Source organism: Pogona vitticeps, chromosome 2 (genome assembly GCF_051106095.1).
Source record: "Pogona vitticeps strain Pit_001003342236 chromosome 2, PviZW2.1, whole genome shotgun sequence".
Taxonomy (NCBI): Eukaryota; Metazoa; Chordata; class Lepidosauria; order Squamata; family Agamidae; genus Pogona; species Pogona vitticeps.
Window position 1 is genome coordinate 111,933,323 of NC_135784.1, and position 27,988 is coordinate 111,961,310.

The following is a 27,988-nucleotide window of genomic DNA, read 5'->3' on the forward strand; positions in this document are numbered from 1 at the left end:
AGGCACCGAGCCGGTTTCGTCCCCGGCAGGGCGAGCTCCGAGTAGCCGCTGGCCCCGAGCGCATGGACCGCGCCGCGCCGCCGGCCCCTTCACCTGCTGGGCCGGAGTGGCGCCAACCGCACCTTCCCCAGGGCGTCCCCCTGGGCAGCCCCGCCCACTCACACACAACCCCCCCCCCGCAACCTCTCCGTCCCTTCTGGCCCCGCCCCGGCCCCGCGGGCAGCCGCGCCGCCGAGTCGCGGCCCAGCTTGCGCGTCGGGTCAGCGCGTCGTGAGAGCGCGCCGCCCGAGCAGCCCGCGCTTCCCCGCAACGTCCTCCAAGCCCACAGATGATTCCTCTTCTAGCACCCCTCGCAAGGGGACAAGGGAGCCGGAGTTTCCGTTTCCGATCTCATTATCCATTGCATTTTTTTCCGGGGATTTGAGGGGGGGGGGCGAAGAGAGAGACGCGCAGGAACGGGGTGGGGATCCACTCCCGGAGCAGCCGGCCTCTGCAGGACACGGGAGGCTTCGCTTTGGAACTCGGGAGTCGAACTCATTGTTGCTGGCGTCGTCTGTCTGGGCGGGGAGAGGGAGATTGTTTAAAAAGCCAGAAGCAGCTGAAGGGGGGGGGGGGGGAGAGAAAAGTATCTCCCTGGTGGCGGGAAAAGGAAGAATCGTTGGAAGAGCGACAGGAGAGCGACTGCCCCGGAGCCCTCGCAGCGTGTACGTTCGAGGTATGCGTCGACTCTAGAGCAGACTCTAGAGTTAGGCAAGCAAGGGTTACATCCCTGCCCGACGGAAGAACCGGGCTTGAAAATGATCGTCCTGGTAATAAATGCTTGCGGTAGTATCGACGTCGCGTGTGCTTTTTTCGTATCAGTTTTGCCTCTGACCCAAGCGTGGCTCTGTCAACTAAGGCAAGGCGCCATGCGTCGAATGCAAATGAGCTGAAACGAAACAAACTTCGTGCTCATTTTAAAGCCTCGTGTTGTTTTTGCTGCTTCCACAGAATAAGGCACCTACCCTGCTGGCAATAATGTTTGCCAGCATTAGTGGAATTTGACAGCAGCCATATTCAGCATAATTTTAAACACATAAAGAGCATGCCTTTTAGTTGACTCCAAACAAAGCATAGGTGTCCTGTGACAGGTCATTAAGGTTTCCCTTGGAAACATATCAAAAGGTATCATCAACAAAAGTTAAGTACAGAAGCTTGTAAGGGCTAAAAACACGACTGTGGTGGATGCAGAATCTTTCTTGTGTAGGTTACATATATTGTCCCTTGGCTTCTGTTCTTTTGCTTACTGCACTCTTGAGTATATCTACACTACACGGCCCAATATCTTATTGCTGGTTTGCACATTTATTAGGGAAGCTGCATACATCTTGGCACCAAATGGCTGTTAATTCCTTGGCATGAACCTCATTGCATGTTCAGGAATGCAACTAGAATGCAAATACAAATCAATAAAAGGATTCTAGCCAATGCCACAGTGTTTGTTACTACTTGAACTGTTAGAACCATAGGAGTTGCAGTTCTGTGAATTACTACAAATTCCCATCATCTGTTCAGGGGAATGCCTTAGAGAGCTTTTCTAATCTCTCACGAAGCTACAAATCCCGAAGGACGGTATCCTCGGATGGTATCCTCATAATCGGAGTGGTACTGAAAAGCTACTGCTACATCAAGTAGATACTCTCTGTGTCTGCCCTGTGCCTTTCAGTACAATGTCCAGATCTGCTCAGATGGCAATCTCTGTTGTCTGATATGCCACTGGGACAGATCTGACAAAAGCTTGAAACTTTATAATCCTTTAGCTGTCACATGTTGAGCAGCAGGGGGTTCCAGACATCCAGTCAGCCAGCTTGTTTTGGAAATGAAATGTAAATAAACAAACAAACAGTAATCCATTTCTATCAGAAGAATGCTATAGAAAGGCAACAATCTAGAAGTTTTGGGCTGCTATAAACCCGGCCAATATGGCCACTAGTCAGAACTGTGGCAGGAAATGTTCGGTGGAACACCATTCCCTGGCTCCTTTCTAACAACAGCCATAACTTTACAGCGCAGCATGTGTGAGAAATAGCTGCTTTCTGCAGTGTATGCATGTAGGGGATAATGTAAACTCATAGGGACATCTAGAGGAACTACTTAGAATTACGTAAGATTATTATTTAACTCATTATTTGATTCGACATTATTTATTATTAATATTACGTGACCCAGTGAATGAAACCATGAGCTTTATTTTGCAAGACTGGAGCAGGGCTGTTAATGACAGGCCCTTTTAGAGGCTGTTAATTCACAGAGTCCAACATGACAGCATATAACAATAAATTACATTTAAGAAATTATTAAATCTGCAATTAGAAGATCCATAATAAAATTTTTGAAAACAAATCCCCTTACCCATTAAAAAAAGAGAGACACTTCATAGTTAGAGTAGAAAACTCTGTGGACTTAGTTGAAATATGAATAACAGAACAGAATATCAAGAAAAAAAACCCCTCTAAACTTAGGGGAGCTTGTGAGGGTTCAGTATTTACCTCAAGCTTACCAGACACAAATACAGGAGTCTCTTGTTCTTGAAAAACAAAACTGGGGTTTATTGGAATGTCAAAGAAGTATCAACGTTCAACTTGTCATTTGTCTTTTCTCTCGCCGCCAACGGGTCCAACGAGGGCATCCATGTTTCCTGATAAAATGGGTTAAAACTAGGTGCGTACCAAGGTCCCTTGGGGAACGGGTTCACCCGGTACTTTCCCTTCAACGTCTACTTTAATCAAAGGTAATGCCTCTTCGTCTCCCCTCTCCAAGTCTGAGGGGTCGCTCCCCTCAGCATAGGGGTCCCAGGGTCCGGTAAAGACTTCTTCCGGCGAGCCTCCTCCAGTCGCCATGCCTTCCTTTCCCTTTCCTCTTGTTCCACTTTCTCCTTTTCCTCCCTCAAACGTCTTCTCCACTTCCTAGCCTCTTTCTCACCCCAGTATGACGGTCTGGGGGGGGGGTAAACCTCTTCTTCTGTAATTTTACCCAGATCCACTGCCATCCCCCTGGTATCTTGTCTCTCTCCTGCTCCACCTCCCCTTGCCCCGCCTCTATCAACGGTCTCTCAGCTACTTCAGTTCCCGCCTTTTCTAGCTGGGTCTGTGTAGCGACAGTCATTCTCATTATCCCATTCCAGGTCTCCTGTGCCTACCCCCTGGTGTCTGACCGCGACGCATGAAGTCCGAGATGCTGTCTGGGTCTCACGTTCTCTTTTAACTGAGGATGACACTCTGGCGAGGACTTCTATTGTCTTGCCTCTGGTCTCACAGAGCTGTAATTCAACTGCAGTGCAATGTTTAGTTTCACACATTGATTTTGGTGGTGTCACAAATAACTGCAAGAGCATTATATCAATAGTATGCAAGAGAAGAATATCTATTCACCTGTGCGTTATCTCCCCTTCCACCTAATCTTTTGTTGCATACAGTACTAGTTTTGAATGAGTGACATCCAGTAGACCCTTTTAATCTTCAGATCATGTTCTGATTCCAAAACTGGAATTCACTTATTGTGATGCAAGCATCACCTTGACAAGCTCCAGAGTTCCATAGCTAAACAGAATTGATTAGCGGCAAAATGAAGCTGAGGCCAAGCTGCTTTATGCATTTCTTGTGTTTAGATAAAATGTACTGCTTATTATCTGTCAGAAATGCTAGAGCACTGGCATACTACTTTAAACTACTTGATGTTCATAAGAGGAATGCTCTGAATGGTAGGTGTAATACAGTAGGTAAAGACCCAAATATGTGAACAACATTCTCTATATAATGTCCCTCGGTGTTCACCCAGTTGAGACGATCAGACTGCAAACCTCTTAGAACTGTAGAACTGGAAGGAACCCTATGGATCAGCCCCCCCCCCCCCCCCGTTTACCTGTGGAATATCTCATATACCTAGAAAACATTATTAGAGTTGTTAGTTGGAGACAAATTGACAGCACACAACCATGACTTGTAAATTGAGACCTTTGTCATGACCATGTTCTGGAGAACTTGAAAGCTTGCTTTGTAACTTTTTAATGATCCAATACAGCTGTTGCCTAAACCAGAACTTACTTAGCTTGAATACTGGATTCTGTGCTCTTGGGAATGCAGGACTACATCTGAAACCAGAAGTAGTGGAGCATATGGGAGTGTATTTTGTGTATTTCGTAACTCTTTCCATATGTTTTCTTAATTGTATCCTTGATATTTGCACATGGCTGAACTGCTTGAAAACTCACAAGGCCCTCATTAAGGCAAAGCGAAGCCCTGATTTCTTTCCATGTTATACTAAGGAAAAAATTTAAATTTAAATTAACGGTGAAGGAAAAGCAGATATTCACACTTGTGTCCAAGAGTACTGGTGTAATGATGTACTTTGCTTTTTGGCCCTTATATAGCAGTGTAACCTATGCTACCTTGATGGGGAGTACACTATTTTAACAATCATCATTGTTGATGAAGAACGACTGGACAACTCAGTGGTTTAGGTATCTATAGAGCTAGGGGTTGGAAATTCAACTCCCCACTGTGCCTCGTTGATAGAGGATGGACTTGATGATCCATAAAGTCCCTTTCAGTGCTGCAGTTCTATGATTATTCTTCTATGACCAACATGCCTATATGTTTAAAAAGTATCAGAAAAATGACATTCAGAAAAATAATTAGATCACTGTTTTAAGATATTTTGATGCTACCCTGTTTCCCCGAAAATAAGACCTAACCTGAAAATAGGCCCTAGTATGATTTTTCAGGATGCTCGTAATATAAGCCCTACCTCAAAAATAAGCCCGCTAAGTGAAACCCCGCCCTCCACCATTGTGCAGCAACCAGAAAAAGATGACATGACTGTACATTTGAATGAATGTAGATTGTTGTACATGAAAAAACATCCCCCGAAAATAAGCCCTAATGTGTTTTTTGGGGCAAAAATTAATATAAGACCCTGTCTTATTTTTGGGGAAACATGGTAATAAGAAATATCCAAGCTACCTGATAATGGGTATTTCTTTTTGCATGAATTAGAATATATTAGATATGTACAGTACTACCTGAATAGGGACGTGGTGGCGCTGTGGGCTAAACCGCAGAAGCCTGTGCTACAGGGTCAGAAGACCAAGCAGTCGTAAGATCGAATCCACGCGACGGAGTGAGCGCCCGTCGCTTGTCCCAGCTCCCGCCAACCTAGCGGCTCGAAAGCATGCAAATGCGAGTAGATCAATAGGGACCACCTCGGTGGGAAGGTAACAGCATTCCGTGTCTAAGTTGCACTGGCCATGTGACCACGTAAGATTGTCTTCGGACAAAAACGCTGGCTCTATGGCTTGGAAACGGGGATGAGCATTGCCCCCTAGAGTCGAACACGACTGGACAAAAATTGTCAAGGGGAACCTTTACCTTTACCTTACCTGAATAGTTTTGCTCAGTGAATCCTATTAATGTTTTTTTTAATTATTGAATGGACTAGGCCTAACACCATATTGCTTTCTAGATCTGCAGTTTTATCATTTTCTTCGCTATGTAACTAATCTGACCAAGTCCCAGATCATGTTGGTGTTTGACTTGCTGGATTGGGAAGGAAAAGGGGAGATTGGATTTGATGAGTTCTATATGCTTGCCTGCATCATTATGGCTCACGAGGTAAGTAAATTCAGACTTTGGGAGGGGAGGCGGAAGAGAAATGTTATCATAGGCTCCATCCAACTTCACGGAGCTAGATTTCTACTTATGCAACAATGCTACATTTTGCTCTTTTCCCCAAGTGACTCATGTGTTTGGAGGCCACCAGGCTGCTATATACTGAGTATCCAGAGTGCAACATCTTTCAGAGGGCCTAGGTACTCAGAATGGAAGGTTCTCCCCTACCCCGTTCTCAGAGTACTGGATCTTTCCCAGTCTTGCCCACTCCTCCTCAATGTTGCAGAGTATCTAGGCACATAGATATGTTAATAGCTTCACAGAGGTGCATGAATGAAAAGGCCCTTTAGGTCAGTGGTCCCCAACCTTTTTGGGGCTGCCGACTGGCTGGGGGGAGCAAGCTCCATGCACGGGGAGGCACGGTGGCTCCTCTGCACTCACGCGGTGGGCGTGTTGCAAGCAGGCACAACACGCCCACCGCATGTGTCTGTGGGGGGGAGGTGGAGATCCGTATCCAAGGCCCAGTTCTGGCAAGCCCACAGATCAGCACCAGGCCACAGACCGGGGATTGACGACCCCTGCTTTAAGTCATCAAAAGTATACTTGATAAACAGAAAGGGGAAGAAAACGTTATCATTTGACACAAGTGAGAAAAACCTGAAAGACAAAGCTCTGCTATTAACTTTTGCATTTTTGGAAGTTTGCCAATTTAACATTAAGGACTGAAAAGTTTGAAGGCTAGAAAATTGGCACATCCACACCTAAATATGAAACGTGACTAATGCTATTGAAGAAAGCTGGGGAATTCAAATGATTATCTGGCAGTCTGAATCTTGGGAAACTTGGTCTAATACCACTGTGACTCTTTCCAAACTCCATAAACACTGTGTCAGTTTTGGTGGAAGTGACTCTCCAACAAATTTATCCTTTTCTGGGCAATAATTAGGAAAGAAACTGTAACTATTATGTTGTGAGGGTTTGTCATTATTCAAGCACATTGTGCCAAATCAGACCAATTAGAATAGCTTAGCATTTGGTTTTATTTGAGCCCTCTAAAAACAATGTTTATTCCACCACTGACGTATTCTATTTGGAGTGTTCTTAATCACACTCAGAGTGCCAGAAAATTGACACATATCTGACTTCTTCTGTTTTCTTTAAATTGCAAGGTGATAGTACACTTGTTAGATTTTTTTTTTAAAAAATCTGTATTGCTCTCCCAACTATAAAAGGAGACACAAATTGCTGGAATCCAAAAAATGAAAACAAAAGAGACACTTTCCTTTGTGCAGCAGTCTTAAAGCCATTACTATTAATGATGATTTTGGTAGCCTTTGGACAATCTCCCTTCAATTAAAACCTTCTGTTATCCTGGTCAGGGCAGGCTCAAGCGATGCTTACAACTGCTACAGGGCTCAGTCAGTAGAAAGTTCTGTTTCTGAGATGCCATGCTCATTGAAGAAGTTTATTTTTCTACCGCAGTTCAGAAAAAGGGCCCCACTAATAGTAATTAAAACAAGCATGTTGTTTTAAGGAACATTAGAAGTATCAACCCCATTGTCTAGTTCAGAGTGACATATGGCTTCTTAGAATTTCTTTATGCTCAGCAACAGTGGTTCCCAACCATTGGTCCCGATATTTTTTTGGATTGCAACTCCCAGGAATCCTGGCCAGCACAGCGAGTGGTGGAGAGTTCTGGGAGTTTTAGTCCAAGGACACTTGGGGACCCATAGTTGAGAACCATTACTCAAAAAGATAAATTGGTGCAGGCAGAAAAATCTCATGGACTTCTGATTTTACCTTCCTTTCCTTCTTGGTACAGAACCACCTTGAAAAGCAGTTCATGTATCGTCATTCTCACGCTGTTTTCGAGTTGCTGGATATCGATGGGGGTCATACTGTTGGTCCAACGGAGTTCCAAGCCACTCGTTTCCTTTTCAATATTAAGAAGAGCGAGCTGAGTCAGATATTCAAGGATTTCGATATTTCTGGTGATGAGGTAACAAAAGCATGGTGGATCGAGGGCCCTCCTTCCCCACCATGTTGTCTAACTTAATCTTAATCTTAGAATTGCAGGTCTGGAAGGGACCAATATATATTTGGCTTTCATTAGTTTTTTAAAAAAACAACCTAAGATCACAATTGTTTTTCTTCATAGGCGACAAATGTCATGCACGCCTATCCTTCCTTTTGCATTACTCATCCACATTATAAAAAGATGCATAATCTTTTCTAAGAAGGATGAGAAACCCACAAGTTCTATTGCTGTTGCCTGTCCGTGATCAGATAGGATCAGATAGGCTACTCAGAGCCAGAGAAACTGTAATACGAAGTGAGCTGTGGTTTGCAGACCAGGGGGTTGTTGTACCTACTTCCCCCCGAGCAGGCATGCAGAGAACCGAGCTGTGTTTTGCATGTCTGAAAGCTGTTGCACCAGGACTAACTTACTGAAATATGCACAGAATTGTGCTGTGCTTGGTATTCCAAGTGTGAAAATGTCAAATGGGAGAGGGGAGTTCCATCTGGCCTCGCTCATTTTGTCTGGCCTGCTCCACTGTTGAAATGTAATCTCTGAGGCCCTTCCCAAATAGGAATTCACTCCCCATGCCAAATAAGCTTTCTGACATGGCATTACAGCTCCGTTCATAATTACTCAATATAAAACCTTGCAATGTTAATGTGAGCCCTAGGCAGTTTCCTGAGACCCCTTCATGGCCACCCTTTTGTCAGTTTTGCAGGTCCCTTTTGCCACAGGGTAAACAAACTGCGCCAATCTACCTTGAATTTATTATGTACCTAAGATTCAGGTTTAAGTACAAAAAGTATTGTAGAAATTCCTCTTGTCCATTTTATAGAAGGTTATAGTGTCTGGAAAGTCAAACCTGTCCTGCTACTTTTAGTGGGGTTTTTTTGCATGGCTGGCTGTTGCTTCAATTTACAGACGGCAGAAGAATTTGAAAAGGGGGAGGCAAAACAGTAGTGCAGTGCTTCCCAGCTTTGGGTAACCCAGGTGTTCTTGGACTGCAACTCCCAGAAATCCCAGCCAACATAGCTGGTGGTGAATGCAAGAATTATAAAAAGCTATGGTGTGGCCTATCTTGATTTCAGCAATTTTTTTTTTTAAACAAGGTTTCTGATGATATACCTGTTTCCAAGCCGGCAAAATGTGAGCTAGATAGGCTATTGTTTAGTGGATTTGTAGTGGACAGGCCAAATAACGCTCAACAAATGGCTTGTTGTTCTGGAGAAAAGTGAAAAGCCACAGGGCTCTGTCCTAGATCAATTGCTGTTCAACATCTTTACTAATGATCTAGGTAAAGATTAGGGTGCTCTTGTCAACATGCTTGGAGGGGAGCTAATACTTCAGAAGACAGATTCAGGACTCAAAAGAACCTTAGAAGATTAAAGAACTGGTACAAAACAAATAAAATGAGTTTTGAAAGGAAAAAGAAAGTAAAGTTGCATGTTTAAGCAGGAAAAATCAGTGGTGCAAATGTAAGACGGATGACAGTACCTGTGAAAAGAACCTACATATTTTAGCAGACCATGAGCTCAACAGGTTAACAGTGTCATGTAGCAGCAAAAACAAAACAAAACAAAAAACCCAAATGCAATACAAGGCTGCTTTGGTCATACCTCACCTACAGCATTGTGTCCAGTTCTGGGGACCATAGTTTAACAAGTTTATCAGCAAACTGGAATATGTGTCTTGGGGAGAGTAGTCATCATGGTAAAAAGTGGAGAAACCAAGTCCAGTGAGGAATGTTTAGGGTAGCTGAGTGTATTCAGCCTGGAAAAGACAGTCAATATGACAGCCATGCTCAAATATCTAAAGAACACGGAAGATAGAGTAAGCTTGCTTTCTGTAGTTCCAGAGGACAAGTACCCAAAGGAATGGATTCTGATTGCAAGAAAGGAGATTTAGCCTAAAGAATAGGAAATACACTGCCTCAGATGGTGACAAATCTCCTTCATTGGAGATTTTAAAAGAGGTTAGATGGCCTCTTGTCAGAGATGTGAATACACACAAAAGGGTTAAATCAGCGCCTGCGCTGGACCTCTCAGAATTTTCTAGAGCTAAAGAGAAAAGTAACAAAGTTTAAGTTGCCCCTAATAGCGCATGCTCCACCCGCCTCAGCCTTCAGTTCCATTTTACCGCTGTCTGGCTAGGAACATCTTGTCAGAGCTTTGACAATTCTCTCGATTAATTATTCGGTATTTTTTGACCATGGACTGTCTTTGGACTTGATTTTTCACTGTTGCCCCGGTTACGGACCGCCTTTGACTACTCACTTGCCTTACGACTGAATTTATTGTTTCCGGACCATTTCCCGCTCATTAGCAGGCCATGTGCCGCTCGTCAGTAAAACTTTTACTTTTACTTACCTGCCTATGTCCCCATCCGGCCCCTTTAGTCGGTGCATTGTTTGCTCCCTCAAGCTCCCCTTCCACGCCGGACACGATCATTGTCTTTTTTGTCTTGGGGAGGCTCATCAGTCAAGCACCTTAAACATTGCAAAAAGATTACAAAAGCCGCTCTTAAGGCTCGCCAACAAAGACTGAAATACCACTTGTGGGACAAAACCTTATCTGCTTCTCAACCATCTGAAATGGAGATGGTTTCTCCCTCAGCCACTCCAAGATCTGAGGTTCGGACTGTCTCTCATCCTATGTCTTCTACTTCCAAAGAAAAGCCTGCCAAAAAGCCTACAACTTTGAAAAAGACTTCGAAGTCAAAAGGCTCTTCAAGCGGGAAAACTACAAACAACCTAAGAAAAAATATTCATCTAAGCCGAAGGAACCTATTAAGCAGCTTCCTCCTGTTTCGGCTTCTCTACCGTCTCCTGTCTTGGAGGATTCTTCCCGTGACCGGGAATCTGTGTCTGAGGTGGCAGTTTCTTTGCCCCCTGGACAAATGGAGCCTGTTCCTTCGACGGGTCTAGCTTCACCGACCCCGAGCCAACTTGTACAAGCTACCACAAGTCTGGCTTCTTGCCCACATAGCCCTGTATCTACCGGGCGGGCTTCTCTGGCTCCTTCTTTGGTGTCGAGTCCATCAAGACTGGATTCGCCTCCTCGCAAAAAGACTTAAAAAACCAAACATCTATCTCCTGCTCGACATCTGTCTTCACATCGTTCGTCTCAATGTCAACATAAGAAACGCTATGACTATGAGGACTCTGACTCTGATAGGAAGAAGCATTATTGTCGACGTCGACGAGATTCCTCAATGTTGGAGTCTTCCTCGACGTCGAGAGATCGACATAGGAGAAAGGAAAGGGCAAGACGTTCCTATACTTCAACCATTGCCTTCCACATCACCTCCACAGTGTTGACATCGAAAAACCTTTGACGTCGACAAAGGCGATCATCGACATCGACCCCAACCTACTATGGCTCAACAACAGTCTGGGCTACCCCCGTCGATGTCGACGGTTTCAATGTCTTCTAGACAGCCAAAGTCTACACCTGTGGTCATGGACAAGCATCAGAGGAAACATCGTTCTTCATCTACATCGGAGGAGGAGGCAGATGTCTCTACTAATTCTTATCCTCAGGAAGATGACACCCGCCCTGAGGCTTCAGCCAATGAGTTGCCTGAGGGGGAAATAATGGGTTCTAATGCTGCTTACCCTCACCCCTCATCTCCATCAGATGACTTCTCATGTTCAGATGTTGTCCAGACTAGCTAAGACTCTTAAACTGGACACGCAGCAGTCTAAGCCTCCCCACTGAAGACCTTATTTTCGGGGACATCAATCAGGTGCGCACCCCTCCTCTAGTTTTGGCCTTCATACCTGCTCTAATGGATCTCATAAAGGAGGCATGGGAGCATCCTTCTGCATCTGCACCTATATCCAGACGCACTGAAAGTCTCTACCGTGTACATGGTGAGGACACCAAGTTCCTCCTCAAACATCCTGTGCCAAATTCTTTGATTGTGGAAACTACTTCATAACGCATAAGTGCTAAAGTTCATGTGACACCAATGAATAAGGAGGGTAGAAAACTAGAGGTGCTGGAAAGGAAGATGTATTCCCTCATTTCCTTCCTCCTCAGAGTTACCAACTATCTCACTGCCCTGAGTGCCTACCAGAAACAACTGTGGTTGAGAGTTCTTCCTGGTCTCAAACTGATACCTGAAGAAGTAAGGCAGGGATACCTCAACAACTATGAGGAAGCCCAAACAGTCTCTAAACATCAGAGATTGGCAACACGCCATGCTGCTGATGACGCGGCCAAAGTGCTTATGTCTGCAGTGACCCTTCGATGCCATGCTTGGCTCAGATCCACATCCATAATAGATTATGTGAAAACTAGAATAGAAAATCTTCCTTTTGATTCTACTGGACTGTTTAATGAGAAAACCGGTAGGAACCTAGATGAACTTCACAAGATGAAGGAAACTGTGAAGTCATATTCACTACAACAACAGCCATGATTCCCAAAATATCACTGGCGTAAACCATACTCACAGTACTCTCAGTCTTCACAATCTTCACAGCCCTTCCGCCCCTTCAAGGGCCAGGGCCCATCCAGATCTTCACAGGCACCATCTTCTTCATCCGCCTTCCGCTCTCAATCCAACCAACGTCGGCAATCTTCTAAGCCACCTGCGAAAAAGTCAAAACATTATCTTTGACTTCTCCTTACCTCTAACCGGACTGGACCACCCGACACGACTTCGTCCATTCTTCCAAATTGGACTCTGATAACCACTGATGCCTGGGTTTTAAATATCATTCGCTCAGGCTATCAACTAGAACTGATAGAATATCCCCCTTTGGGACAGGTAAAGCTCACAACTTACAACCCAGTCCTAGAAGAGGAAATTCGTTCTCTACTTCTGAAACACGCCATTCAAAGGGTGCCCAAAAGGGACATACAAAATGGGTTTTATTCTCGATACTTTGCAGTCCCAAAGAAAGATGGGGGAATAAGACCAATCTTGGACCTAAGAGACCTAAACACTTCGTCATCGTCGTTTAGTCGTGTCCGACTCTTCATGACCCCATGGACCAGAGCACACAAGGCCCTCCTGTCTTCCATTGCCTCCCGTAGTTGTGTCAAATTCATGCTGGTTGCTTCACAGACACTGTCCAGCCATCTCATTCTCTGTCGTCCCCTTCTCCTCTTGCCGTCACACTTTCCTAACATCAAGGACTTTTCCAAGGAGTCTTCTCTTCTCATGAGATGGCCAAAGTACTGGAGCCTCAGCTTCAGGATCTGTCCTTCCAGTGAGCACTCAGGGTTGATTTCCTTTAGAATTGATAGGTTTGTTCTCCTTGCAGTCCAGGAGACTCTCAAAAGCCTCCTCCAGCATCACAATTCAAAGGCATCAATTCTTCGGCGGTCTGCTTTCTTTATGGTCTAGCTCTCACTTACATACATCACGACAGGAAAAACCATAGCTTTGACTATTCGGACTTTTGTTGGCAAGGTGATGTCTCTGCTTTTTAAGATGCTGTCAAGGTTTGTCATCGCTTTCCTCCCAAGAAGCAGGCGTCTTTTAATTACGTGGCTGCTGTCTCCATCTGCAGTTATCATGGAGCCCAAGAAAGTAAAATCTGTCACTGCCTCCATGTCTTCCCCTTCTATTTCCCAGGAGGTGATGGGACCAGTGGCCATGATCTTAGTTTTTTTGATGTTGAGTTTCCGGCCGTTTTTTGCACTCTCCTCTTTCACCCTCATTACAAGGTTCTTTAATTCCTCCTCACTTTCTGCCATCAGAGTGGTATCATCTGCATATCGGAGGTTGTTGATATTTCTTCCGGCAATCTTAATTCTGGCTTGGGATTCCTCCAGTCCAGCCTTCCGCATGTTGTATTCTGTGGAAGGCTGTTCCTTCGACAGGTCTAGCTTCACCGACCCCGAGCCAACTTGTAAAAGCTACCACAAGTCTGGCTTCTTGCCCACATAGCCCTGTATCTACCAGGCAGGCTTCTCCGGCTCCTTCTTTGGCGTCGAGTCCAAACACTTACCTCCATGCAAAACGCTTCAGGATGGTCACCTTAGACTCCATCATCCACCTGCTGAGGAAAAAAGATTGGTTCACTATGGTAGACCTCAAGGATGCCTACTTCCATGTCACCATACATCCAAACCACAGAAAATATCTTCGCTTTGTGTTCCAGGACACCATCTGCCAGTACTTGGCTCTCCCATTCGGGTTGTCAACAGCGCCGAGGACATTCATTAAGTGCATGGCACCAGTGGCAGCCTTCTTGCGTCTTCAAGGTATCCGAGTTTACCCGTATATAGACGACTGGTTGATCGTCTCCCCATCCAGATGTCAAGCTGTCAAAAACATCATGTTTGTCTTACGCACCCTGAAGAGTCTCGGACCCACAGTCAGCGCAAAGAAATCAATTCTCAAACCATCCAAGGTCATAGACTACATAGGAGCCAGGTTGGATGCCAATGTAGCCAGAGTATTTCTACCCTCAGAAAGAATAAGAAAGATAAACAATGCAATACGCAGGTTCAAACTGAACAAGAGGGTGTCTGCTCAAAAGGCCCAACACCTCCTGGGGCTCATGGCTTCCACCACACCTGCCTTGGCTCACACAAGACTAAAGATGCGCTCCCTACAAGTGTGGTTCCTGTCTCTCTTCAATCCAGCTCAGGACAGCCAAAGGAAAAGACTTCTGGTTTATCCAGAGCTGGTACAACAGCTTCAGTGGTGGACTTTTCTTCCACATCTCATGGTCGGCCGTCCCTTCAAGCCTCTCAGATTGACTATCCAAGATACAACAGATACCAGCACCCTTGGATGGGGGGCACATTGCAAGGACCATCAGATCCATGCACTGTGGTCTCAACAAGACAGGAACATGCACATCAACCATCTGGAGCTCCTAGCTGTGATAAAAGCATTCAAATCCTTCCTCCCTCTAATACAGGGTCGTGGTGTACAGCTGGTCGCCGACAACACCACGACCATGTACTACGTAAACAAACAAGGAGGAACGCACTCCAAATCCACCTGTGGGAGTTTCTGGCAATCCACCTGTGGGAGTGGTGCTACCACCACATGTTTCCAGTAGCCATTCACATCTCCACTACAGACAACAAGGAAGCAGACAAACTAAGCAGACTGACATCTCAATCACATGAGTGGGAACTGGACAACGAAGTGTACACCTTCCTTTGTTGTCGCTGGGGCCATCCCAAGGCAGATATGTTTGCGACCCATCACAACAAGAAGTGCAAGCTTTATGCTTCCAGAGCAGGTCACGGGATGGACTCTCTGGGGGACGCATTTATGATCCCGTGGAACAAGGACCTACTCTACCTGTTCCCTCCAGTCCCTCTAATACAAAGGACTCTCATCAGAATACGCGAAACGAGATCAGAGGCCATTCTGGTGGCACCATACTGGCCTCGACGGGGCTTGGTTTCCCACTCTTCAATCAATGTCATCAGATATGATCAGGCTCCCTCCTCTACCACATCTTCTCACACAAGGTGCCGGCTCTGTTCTCCATCCAGATGTGGAAACGCTGCATCTGGCAGCTTGGAAGATCTCCCCTCGATCAAGGAGGTCCTAGATAGTGCCAGGAAGCCTTCTGCAACTCGCCTGTATCATTACAAGTGGAAGAGTTTTGTTTGCTTTTCAGAGGCTAAACATCTACAAACCTCTCCGGTATCACTTTCCACGCTGCTACAATATCTACGCCACTTATTTGATCTTGGCCTTTCTCTGTCAACTCTGAAGGTCTACATAGCTGCTATTGTATCTTTCCAACCAAGGGAAAGTTCTGCACGCCTTTTCTCCCATCCTATGCTCAAGGAATTCCTTAAAGGCCTGACCAATTTGAGGCCACCTACAAAGACACCTACACCTCAATGGTCACTTCAGGTGGTGCTCTATGCTTTGACTCGGCCACCATTCGAGCCTATGGCATCCTGTGACCTTAGACTCCTGTCCTTCAAAGTTTTATTCCTCGTGGCCATCACTTCAGCAAGAAGAGCTAGTGAGCTTGCAGCCCTTCGCTCAGACCAACCATATCTCCAGTTCTTTAAAGAAAAAGTGATTCTACATCCTGATGTTTCTTTCCTACAGAAAGCAGTTTCCGATTTTCATGTAAATCAACCTCATTTTACGAACTCTTTTTCCTGACCCTAAGACTGATGTTGAGCACATGCTCCACACCCTTGATATTAGAAGAACCTTAGCATTTTATTTTTCCCGCACCAAGGATTTCTGCTCTTCGCCAAGATTATTCCTCTGTTTTTATGGCACTAAGAAAGGGTCCCCAGCATCTTCCTCGACCCTATCCAGATGGCTCGTCTCTACTATTTCCTTGGCACATGAGGTCCAACATAGGAATCCACCTGATGGCCTGAGAGCTCATTCCACCAGAGCCATGGCTACTTCTACTGCTCTCCTACATGGCATTGGCATTCCTGACATTTGTAGATCTGCCACTTGGTCCAACGCCTCCACCTTCATCACTCACTACAGGTTGGACCTGAGGGCTAAGAAAGAGGCGAGCTTTGGGAGAGCAGTGTTAACATTTATACTCCAGTGATGTCCCACCTTCCGGTAAGTGGGCTTGCTAGTAACCCTTTTGTGTGTATTCACAGAGGCCACGCTGAAGAAAGACAGGTTACTTACCTGCAACCATGGTTCTTCAAGTGGACCTCTGTGAATTCATACAATCCCGCCCAGCCTCTCCACTATCCATCACTGATTATGTCTAGCTTAACTCTAGATATTATGGTGGATAAATGGAACTGAAGGCTCAGGCGGCTATTAGGTGCAACTTAAACTTTGTTACTTTTCTCTTCAGCTCTAGAAAATTCCAAGAGGTCCAGCGCAGGTGCTGATTTAACCCTTTTGTGTGAATTCACAGAGGTCCACTTGAAGAACCATGGTTACAGGTAAGTAACCTGTCTCTTTATGCTTCTACAGGGGGTTGGGCTCAATGACCCTAGGGTCCTGTCCAGCTCTATAATTCTGTGATCATTACCATCACTCCTTTTCCCCCATTATTCCAGAATAAAAGTAATCTGGTGGTTATCTGTAGATAATTTTGTTGGAATACCGAAACTTATGTATAAATTACATCTAGAGACTGATACATTTTCTATATAAGCCTACGGAAAGCCTACCCCTTTAATTATAAGGGCTTTATTATTTAGGGTCAAAACACACAACACATTCAGCAAAAGATAGAGGTGAAAAAGCTTGTGGCATGACTGAAATCTTTTATAATTTAAAGGAGTACCGCTTTAAAGCAAATCTGAGCTTCTCGTGGCATTTTACCCTTAGTTCTAGTGACTGGACATGACTGGAGTCTTGAGGTTTAGCTGCAAAAACTTGAGAAGGGAAGAAGGTAGACTAAAATGGGGAGTGGGCTAAAAAGGCATGCTGGATAGCTCAATGGTTTAGGCATCTGGCTGCAGAGCCAAAGGTTGGGAGTTTGATTCCCCGCTGTGCTTCCTTGACAGCAGCTGGATTTGATGATCCATAGAGTTCCTTCCAGTTCTGCAGTTCTAAGATTCTAAGTGCAGAGCTGAAACCGAGTTTTTATAGCTTACTTCATAAACCAGGCATTCATATTTCACTAACTTCCTATTAAACCTCTCTCTCGTTATTAGCAATTAAACTACAAGGAGTTCAAGATGTTTACCATCTTCTGCATTGACAGACAACAGAGGAAAGCTAAAGAGAAGCTGAGGAGGCAAATGGCCAAGGCTGCAGCGGAGGCTGAGGCTGAAGCTGCAGCTGAAGCTGAAGACACTGAAAATGATTTGAGTGTACTTTAATTACACTTGGAAGAACAGAGCCTCCTGCATCCAGAAAATTATAATCACAAAAACAAAACATGTAATACAGAGAACACGGAATATCTCCTTCCAGCAAATTGTTCAAGGAGATCACAAAGAGAAGTGATTGTCCTAAGCTGTATCAATATTTAAATCTCCTTTTTGGAGAAAATACTCCAAAATACTAAGTTCTTTTATATACAAAATACTATATACAAAATAATAGTATACAAAATACTAAGTTCTTTTTTTATTGTTATTCAAAAAGAGAAAATAATATAAGTACTAAACTTTCTGTCCTAATGTATTTTGTAAAGCGGGAGGAGTAGCCAGACTGTTTATGACTCAATTTATTTAAATAAATAAATATTAGTTATATTAGTTATAAAGCAGAGCCTCTCCTATGCTTTTGGAAGTCTTCCTCCTCTAGCTTTTCATTCAGAAGCTTGTAAACATAAGACTTGTGTAACAAAATGACATTATGCTGGAATTTAGCCAAAAGCCATGGTATCTCATGGTCAGGGTTCAAGGCAGACAGGAAGGGAAGCAGCACAAAAGCCAGAGTCTCAAATACTTAAAGACAAAGTTTATTAAACAAAGGTACAATAATAACTCGAACAGCATTCAGACTAGTAATTGTTTTCTGAACGTCTAAGGAAGAAATAGGAAAAGGCATAGAGGGAAGAGGAAGGCGATGCTAATACAGGAGTAAGGAGGTGCAAGGACTCAGACAGACACACATGGGCCCTAACCTCATAGGAGAAAGAGACCAACATGTGAATACGTAGTACCTTGATCCAGTCAGGTACAGGGAACAGTTTTCAGGTTAACTTGGAAGTAGAATGTACAAAATTAGGGAATTGAAGTTGAAGTAAAGATAGTACTCACCTGAGAGCAGGATGGAGGGAAGGGGTCTCTTTTACATAGGGAATGATCCAGGATACACCTTTTAAACTGAAGGGACATGGGCTATTCTTTAGGAGTCATCAAAGGATTAAGAAGGGTTAGAAGAAGCAAAAAACAAATGCAGACAGAGCCTTTGCAGTTTCCTGTGAACCTCTCCCCCATGTACATGGAACTTAAATCACCAAAAACCAAATGCTGGACTTTGGTTGAACCCTCCAGGACTGTGCAAAAACAGTACCATGGCAGAAAGGGACAGTCTCAACTTAGCAGTTGGCATACTCTCTTACAAGCAAGTGTGCAAGCAAATATCCAGGGCAGACCATTAGGTGAATGTCTTAAAACCTCATTCTGGCAATACATTTTTCCCTGAAGAAAAGGCAGACAGTAAAACTTGAATTTGCCACAGCTGTTTAGTGTGCAAAAAGTCAGAGTGCAAGGAAGTGTTTTTGTGTGCATTTTTGGGGTATGCGTTCCTAACCTAATAGATGGCTAAATGTTCCTCATGGGTCTTCCAACACTTCCTGCAAGGATACTTGTCCTCACTGCCAATAAGATAAGCCAATAAGCAGATACATTTTGAGCCTTGATCACATTAAGAAATCAAGTAAGGAATAGGCTAACTGTGTAACACTATGCATTTACCTATTAAAGTTACAATACTAGAAATGCACATGTTCTTGTATGTTGCAGAAATAATACAAGACTATGGCCTGAATACAGCTTTCTGGAATATGTTTCTCCTGTTTACCCAAGGAATTTTTTTTAGATTGGTGTGCACTTCATAACTTATCATTGTAGAGAGCATGCAGTGCAAGAATGCACCCATTATCACTTCTACATGTATCCTGTTGTTTTCTATAGCAGAGGCTTTTAAAAACCAATCTCCCTCCCTTCATCCCATTACAATTAAAATACCAGCATATCTGGTCATCATAGGAATGTGATCTTTATTTCTTAGGAACACAACTTGTAGGGAGCCAGTTTGTGGGTTTTTCAGAAGATTTTAATGAAACAACAGATTGTTTACCCGTAACTCTGGTTCTTTTGAGTGGTCATCTGCGCATTATACATATGGGTTAGTCCTGCACATGTACAAATATCTGAAAGCTAAAGCAAAAGCAATTTAGTGGGAACCTCATCCTCCTAACTGGCAGGATAAATATGCAGAACTCCTGGCTTGCTCGCATGCCTGCAGGGCCACTGTGAAAGCAGTAGCCCTGCAGGTTACTTCCACTGATCCCATAGTGGGATGGAGGGTGGGACACGTGAACACATGTATAACCAGTTACAGCTAAGCAACTTGTTTCTCTTTGTTGTGGTCTCTGTGCATCATCCTGTACATATGAATGACAAGCCATTTGACTTAACAGGTGGCGGTGCTACCAGAGTATCAAAAGATATGACTATACTCCTAAAGAAAGCCTCCTGGCATGCCCTGAGATCCAAGAGATAGTACCAAACAAAGGACTCGGGATGGTGGTATGTCTCCCAAAAGTGCTTTTGCTTTCACTCTAGAAGACTCTTTAAGAATTCTGTGCATGTGCAAGACTAACCCACATGTGTGATGTACAGAGTCCATGACAAAGAAAAATATCCTCCCCTGTCTGAATAGGCAGGGGGAAAATCCAACATGGAGGACATATCAAGAGGTCTCCTACCAATTCTCCTTAGCAAAACGTTTCAACCTAATAAGCCAGATGACCTCACCTGGATGACTGAGAATCTTCAAAGATATACTCCCTCCCCTGGTTTCAACACCTACCCATGCATAAGGGGAACAGGATCAGGGGACCCTTAACCTTACTGTTAACGACAGAAGGAGTGACCAGCTGTGGTCTTCCACATGTTTCTGGACTATAGATCAAAGCAAGCTAAGCTGGAAGAGCTAGTGGTAAAGGACAACGGAGTTGCATTAAATACATAGAAGCTCACAGCTGCCTAGTCCTGATGTGGAGAAGCAATCATCTTAGTATCTTTGTATTGTATTTCTGACCTTTCAGACCTCTAGTCTGAAGCCATGCAGGAGAAATAAAGCAGAAAAGGAAAGTGAAATTATAAATCATAATTATAAGCAGTCCTTGTTAGTATCTCCCCACATTACCTAGCAAGCTAAAAACAGCATCTACTTCTGTATGAAGACTCTTCTTAACACACACACTTATGTGCTCAAGTCTAATTGACTGTTTTTATGTTAAAACTCAGAATGATGCAGGTAGTTGAATATGTCTATATGATTTGATGCTGGCTGCCCATCAGGACTATGAACTCTTTAGAAAGCCTTAAATGTTGACAAGTGGATCCACCAAATCATTCCTGTAGTAACACATTCAAGGTTGTGTTTACTGCTCCATAGGCACCAATAAAATACAAGAAAAATAGAATATATTTTCAAAATTTAGCTCCAAGGTAAGAGAAAATGGTAAGGGACGTGGTGGCACTACAGGTTAAACCGCAGAAGCCTCTGTGCTGCAAGGTCAGAAGACCAGCAGTTGTAAGATCAAATCTACATGATGCCGCTTGCCCCAGCTCTTGCCAACCTAGCAGTTCGAAAGCATGCAAATGCGAGTAGATAAATAGGTACCACCACGGTGGGAAGGTAATGGCATTCCGCGTCTAGTCACACTGACCATGTGACCATGGAAAGTGTCCATGGAAAAACGCCAGCTCTACGGCTTGGAAACGAGGATGAGAACCACGCCCTGGAGTTGGACACGACTGGACTAAATGTCAAGGGGAACCTTTACCTTTACCTTAAGAGAAAAAAGACACAGAGCTTGTATTTTAAAGCAAGGTATTTCCATCACCAATTTTATTTTTAAAAGCAGAAAAATAACCAGGAGTTTGTTGTTGTTGTTGTTGTTTGTTTAACAGGAGTTCTATACAGCACGTCTGTGACTTTTAGGACATCGTGATGCTTCACTTATAAAAGTTCAGTAAAGCACTAAAAAAGGAACCTAGTTGTGCTTTCCCATTGATTTTTAAATGTGTGCTTACTACTGCAATGTCAGCACAACAGAGCTACAGTGTAAATATACAGTGCACTTTGAGAAGGCTAACCCAAATGTCCACAGCATTTCTAGACAGAATAACCATTCATTCTTGGGCTGAAAGAGCCTGTAAAAAAAGTTTCACACAACCCGTGTGTAGAGCTAGAAGATTCTTTTAATTTTATAAAAGTTACAGGAAAAAAGTGTCACATCATAATTCTCCTCATCTAACTCCCCCTTTTCTGCCACTGAAACTGTGCTTCTTTGTATCAGTACCTAATTATCAACCACCTACGTAACATGAATGCTTCTTTGATACATGGCACACAACAAACACTGTACAAAAAAGATTTACCGGAAAAGAGAAGATATTTTATTCAAGAATACAAACTGATGGTACCAGCCATCTTTGGAAGCCACTACCATGAGGCAAATAGTCCTTTGCTTATCACATTAAACAAGAGTGTCATTATGCACCTCTGGCTGCCTCATGCACAACTGTTTCAAAAGGCAATCCCGCTTCTAGACGTTCCCAGGACATGAAGACAAGAGGCACCAGTAAGGCCCTTGAGAGAAGACCATTTCAATTAAAGCCCCAGAAAACTCTCTGTATGTGTGCGTGCATGCAGGCACAAGTGCTTGTGTAAAACTTTTTAAGCTGTTCCCCATGTCTAGGCAAACAGGTTGTCAGCATCTTTGAAAAAAATTATCTGACAATGTCATTCTGAGCCACAACAGAGACCATGATGAAGAATATCCAATACCAGTCCAATACTCAGGCAAGGACAGAACTACATTTCTTCATGAATTGCCAGTGTTATATGGGGTTAAATCATTCATCTTCAATCTTTAGAATAGTACACATTGCATTTAAACGAAAAAACCAAACTCATATTTGTAATTATTAGTACTTTTAAGATTGATAACAAGTATCACAGCACACTCTTCCTCTCTCAAAAAGTGAGCTATAGCACTGATGTTGGATATCCTTGGCTCTCTACAGAGAGCAGAATTTACATAGCAAGTACAGTAGTGGTTTTCAACCTTGGGTTCCCAGATGTTCTTAGACTAAAACTCTCAGAAGCCTTCACCACTAGATGTGCTGACCAAGATTTCTGGGAGTTGTAGTTCAAGAACATCGGAGTACCCAAGGTTGGGAAGCACTGAAGTAGAGGAAAAAGAATGGCAGACCAGAATGGCCAAATTAAGACTACTTCTTGGACAAGGAATTATTTTAAAACCAGCTGGGTTACCTAGGACACATAACAATTAGCCAAATTGGTGAGGTTGCAAGTCTTGTAGCTCCCCTGGTTCTGAAATAAAATGTTGACAACATAGGTTGTTCTTAAATTCCCATTCAGTATCTCCCATTCATAGTATTTCTTTACACCACCTATACACTGATAGGTACAACCTGTTTTTCTTTTAAATACACTTCAGAAAAGGCTGCAAGTGAAGTTTGTCAAAAATGATTATTGCCAGATAGTTGAAGAAACCATCCCAAAGAGAGCTCTAGATAGTCTTTAGTAAATATGACCTAGTCAGACACAATCATGTAAAGAAAACCTTATGTTAGATGAGACAGTATCATGTATTTGATATGCATAACCCAAACACACAAATTTACAACAGACCCAAATTGCTAGAAGCTTTCAATCCTAAAATCATTTCTTAAATAGTACAGCACTGCATGAATCTACTGATATGTTTCTATAGTGGTATTTTTCTCTCCAAGGATTAATGCACTTAGTGTGAAGGACCATTTCCTTGTCTTGTCAGTGACTTTATCTGCATGTTTTAGCAAACATTCTGTCACAGTTGATCATTGCTCTATCAGCATGAATTCCTGCCTGTTTTTTGTAAAATGAATTGTGACATTACAGTATTAAGAAAAGCAAGGACCATTATCCATGCCCATCAAGATACTGTTGAAACTAAGTTTTAGTACTAAAAAAATTGCTCAAAAATCACTGCTCTTCGAATCAAACCAGATGCTTTAATATCAACATTTTAAAAAATCTCATTAACTGTTGCTTAGTAAATGTGTGATGCTTATGTTACTAATGCACTGGATGAAACTATCTTTCCTCTCCTAAACAGAGCAAAATATGGTGGATACTATTTTTCTCCCACTCACTCACTCATTCATTCATTCAATCTTCTTTTTACACAATGCAGTATAAACAGTCCAATGATTATTTTGCCTTTCTGGCTATTCTAGGAGAAGCAGATTACCAATGACCCTTTACTTCTGGGCCACATATTAGTGACACTTTTGCAATAACAAGTGTGAACACTAAAGTTCCCTGCTAAACAGACCTGTCACCACCATATGTTTGTAGATGCAATTCACTAGTAAAAGGGAAAATGTTAATCAGAAGTGACATGCAAATTCACCATGACCGTTATGAAAACTGTTCTGCAACTGTTTGCTTGTTGGCTTGTGACAGTTCAAAGTCAAATGTTTTGCCGCTCTAATACAGCCTTCTTTATGTTAGGGAGAGAGGGAGAGGACAGATGAATAGAAAATGAGGGAGGAAACGCTTCTACTCCAGGATGAGGGGTAGCTGGTAGTAGGTCACCCAGAATCCATTCATATTGACAAACTGCTGTGTGGTGAGGGATGCATAAATTTAGATCTATTCATAGATGACAATCAATTTTTTCCTCAAAAGCTTTGTAGAGCAGGGATGGAGGAAGTAAGAAGTTTTGTTCTGAGACATGTATACAGTAGTTCCTTCTCAAAGACTGAACTACTCATGATACCTGAGGAGATATTTGTTTGTAAGAGTCAAAGCTTCCAGAGATGAGAAAATGGCCACATTCCTTATGAAAGGGCAGCAGTTCTTGAGTACCTACCCATCCATGCAAGAAGAAGGAATATCAGTTTCTCATCATGCTCACAGATTTATGTGCAAGGTTCTTTCTTACTGATAATCAAGTCTTTATTTTCATTCTAACCCTAAGGATAATCCAAGTTTCTTTTCAAACTATTCCTATCTAATTGCAGGACTGGGAGCGGAACTCCCTCATTTACTAGGGCAGAAGTATCTGGCCCTTTGGCTGTCACCTCTTTATAGAGTGTAATTTAAAACTATACCTTTATTCCTACAGAAATAAATAGGAAGAGGAAGATGTGTAAATCTTTAGAACAGTAGATAATGATAATATTTTCCTTCTTTTTTTAAAAATAAGCTCAACTCTGTCATAAACAGATTTGCAGTGTATTCATGAAACTGAGCTCTGGTTAGTGCTAAAAAAGGGAGGAGCTATTCAGACGTCCTCTAGTTACTCTTCCTGATCCTGCAGAGCAATTTCCAGCTGTTAAAGTTCCTCAATTATTAAAATGCTGTGGTCCCAAGATCCACCCTGTAAGGAGTCACAACAGCTACCATCACTGTCACTGGACCTCGCCACTTGATCTGGGCAGTAGAGGTCAACAGGGTAAACCTTATTTTCTACAAAGAAGAGGAGAAGCAGCTGTAGATGCTCCTTACTGTTACTGCTTACCTGTCCACTAGCATGGATGAGCCAGTGGCAAGAATGGCAGAGAGCAGCTGCCACCACTCATTCATACACACCTTGTCTGTTCTTCTTGGTGGGTGAATGAACACTAATGACAGTTACTGCCTGACCTGTGCCTCCCAGAAAAGAAAATTACAGAGAGCCATGCTTTGTATTGAGCTCTCACTCCTGAAATCTGGAATTCCCTCTGATATAAAAAATATGGCTTGAAAACAGTAGTTAAAAACTTACTAGCCCATTTACAGCTTGATTAATTCTTGACAACTGCAATTATTTTTGTGCCTTTTCTTAAGAGTCTTAGGAAGAGGGGAGGGAATAAAGCCCCTTTTGCTTTGCAAGAATTTTTCTTTTAATTGTTTGCACAAAATATCCTTTATATTCCTTGATAAGAAAGACTAAAAAAATGTACCAGTACCAAGTGAATTGACAAAAATGTAAAAGCCTTCCTAAGAAAGACAGTTCTCAAAGTTTTGTGCAGCATGTCAGTATGCCTCTTCCTTTCAATATGTGGGAGAACATTCAAAATACATTTAAATTTTGCTTTAACTATCCCAATCAACACTTTAATAAATAATCTTAGTGCCCAATTCATGTTCTGCATCATACTGAGTATCATCTATGAAGTGCCTGCTCTGAATTGCAAGAACCAGTGAGTATAGTTACCAAGAGAAATGGGGAAGCTTACTAAATAGCTGAAAAAGAAAAGGCATTCGTTTGCAGTAAAGTGCTCTCAAGGCATCTTGATTACTTTCAGGCTCCAAAACTTCACAGAAAGATCAGACAGTAGTAGACACTACCTTAAAAACTACTTTGGTTATGACCTGTAATGATACATTCATGTCCATATGGCAAGTGATTCCAAATCTGAAGCCTAGTTCCCAACCTGCCCCCACAATAAGCAAAAACAAAACCCAAAACAAACCCTGAGGGGATCAAGCCATCATATATTCTCTTTAAAAAGCCTCACCTTATAAATCCTGCCTGTAGTGAAACTTCACTGAGTTTCTCAGCCCTTTGGAGACAGTTTTGCAGGTGTCCAGGGTTTAGCATAGAAACAGGAAGATGACCCCCCCTCCTTCTGCTGGAAAGTGCTGTTCCACCATCTGATCCTATTCAAGATTTCACTATTTTATACCCACTTAACATAGAAAGATAATTAAACTAACACTGGTTAGCTAGACATCACCAAAGAACTGCCGCTTTCAACAGAAGATACCCACCCTGGATTGAACTGTCAGTATAGCAGTTTCACGCACAGATCAAAATAAATTTGAAGAGCCACATGTAAGGAGGCTTGATGAGCAGTCAGAAGGATGCAAGAAAAAATGCTGTGTAATATCGAGAATAGTGATGGTAACAGTATAACCACATTAAAAACAAGAGACAGAACCAATGGTAACCGAAAGCTTAGGGACTCCAAATAAGAAATAGGCATAGTTCTTTTTAAATGATCCACACTGTTTGATAGCCTCAGTTCCTCAAATTTAAGCATACATCTCTCTCTCTACATTAACTGAAAAAGATACCTTTGAGCCCAGCTATGGCAAGTAAATTTATATTTTTTAAAATAGGAAGGAACAGCAATATATTATTACGCAAGCTGCAAACCCTTAACTTACCGAAAAGTATAGCATCAGAAACTTCTGGCACTATTATCCTGTAATTTGTTCACAGCTACTGAAAAAGGGGATCAAAACATTACATGCTAGTAATAATCAGTGCAAGAGATCCTGTGCCTGTTTTATTTCTGATGCTGGTGCTCCTCCAGTAATTCACTTTTCAACTAGATGTAGTGTATGTAATAATTTGGTAGGCCCCCTTTCTATACCCAGTAGTCAGAAGGACAAATTTGTTTGCAGCCTGTGGCTTCACAGTGTACAAGAAATCCCATTTATTTATTAAATTATTGCCTATATTCTCAAAAGTCAGTATTTACCCCTGTGCTGAACCCAGCAGTGGGAAAACAGTGGCTAATTTGGAATGTACCAAGACCTGTTTTCAAAACTGAATTTTGGGATAAACTAGACAACTATCACAGGTCACCTCAAAGACTCTCCTAGACTCACTGCCCTTTCTTACGAAGCAGCCTTATTGAATCAGTTACATGAAACCATAGTAAGAGTAATTCCTATCAGCACACTAGATTTACCAGAGCAGCTACCCTGTGGGGTAGGCTGAACTATATGTGATGAGGATTCATGAAATACTTCATATTTGTTTGCTTTCTTTAAGAAGTGCTTTGCCCCTTCAATACCTCACTTACAATTCGAAGTACTTTTTAAATGTAACCTTCTTTAAACTGTGAACTTACTCTCTGACACTCATTTCCCCTTTTACTTTGTAAACAGTTTCTTACTGTGGTGTTAAGAAATACTAAACTGGGAGCAGTCTCCAGTGATAGGAGTATGTGTGTGTGCATGTGTGTGTGCATGTGCGTGCGCATGCATGTATGTGTGTGCGTGCGCACACATGCATTTCCCTACAGCTCCATCACAGATGGAATTTCTTCTGGTCATTGCCTGGAACCAATCCATTAACAGGGGAGAATGAAAAATGTGAAAAAGTTCCCGCATCATAGAAACATGAGAGAAAAAAAAGAGAGGAGTACAGTACAGACAGACAAAGTCAGTTCTCCACTGGGATGGGGTTTGTTAAGGGCTGGCTTACAATGACTTGTACCACATAGTCCCTTGGTATTTTAAGCTCCTCCAGTTTCATTTTGTCTGCAAGTGGCCTGCCTGAGAAAAACCACCGCTGACTGCTAGGCTCCACACCCTCCACTGTGTGTAGCCTTCTCTTCATGTGATATACAGTGTCCATACTGCGAACCACAAGTTTGAGGTCTTTTCCTGTTGAAAGGCGTAAACGAAGCTGGCATTCATGACCGGAATTTGGTGGTGGATCAGGAATATCCAGAGTCTCTAGGTCACCCTTCTCTTCTATCATGTTGATGGGTGGGGAAAGGCAGTAGACAGGAAGCTGGTATCTGTTTCCCAGTTCGTCGTAACACTCTGTAAGAGAACCTACAGAAGAGGGGGATGGGGGTTGGGGGAAGTAACATAGTTCAGATTTAAATCAGTGTTACGCTCCTTAGAATGTTTCTTCTTGGGTTAAGATGCAGACCATCCTTAGGTTCCAAACCAGTTTGTA

General features: G+C 42.9%; 2 protein-coding genes across 2 annotated transcripts in view; one reads left to right on the forward strand and one right to left on the reverse strand.

Moving 5' to 3' along the window:
* Positions 1-186: 186 nt before the first annotated feature.
* Positions 187-24,495, forward strand: EFCAB9 (EF-hand calcium binding domain 9). Its single transcript, XM_020807229.3, has 4 exons — positions 187-3,739; positions 5,500-5,648; positions 7,468-7,644; positions 17,253-24,495. Exons 1-4 carry the CDS (start codon positions 3,604-3,606, stop codon positions 17,418-17,420), a joined length of 630 nt encoding a protein of 209 aa, XP_020662888.3. The 5' UTR covers positions 187-3,603; the 3' UTR covers positions 17,421-24,495.
* The window catches only part of UBTD2 (ubiquitin domain containing 2), a 90,569-nt gene continuing 84,051 nt past the window's right edge, over positions 21,471-27,988 (reverse strand). The window contains exon 3 of the mRNA XM_072990243.2: positions 21,471-27,861. Coding sequence (XP_072846344.1) covers positions 27,464-27,861 — 398 coding nt within the window. The 3' untranslated portion in view covers positions 21,471-27,463. The remainder of the gene's footprint in view (positions 27,862-27,988) is intronic.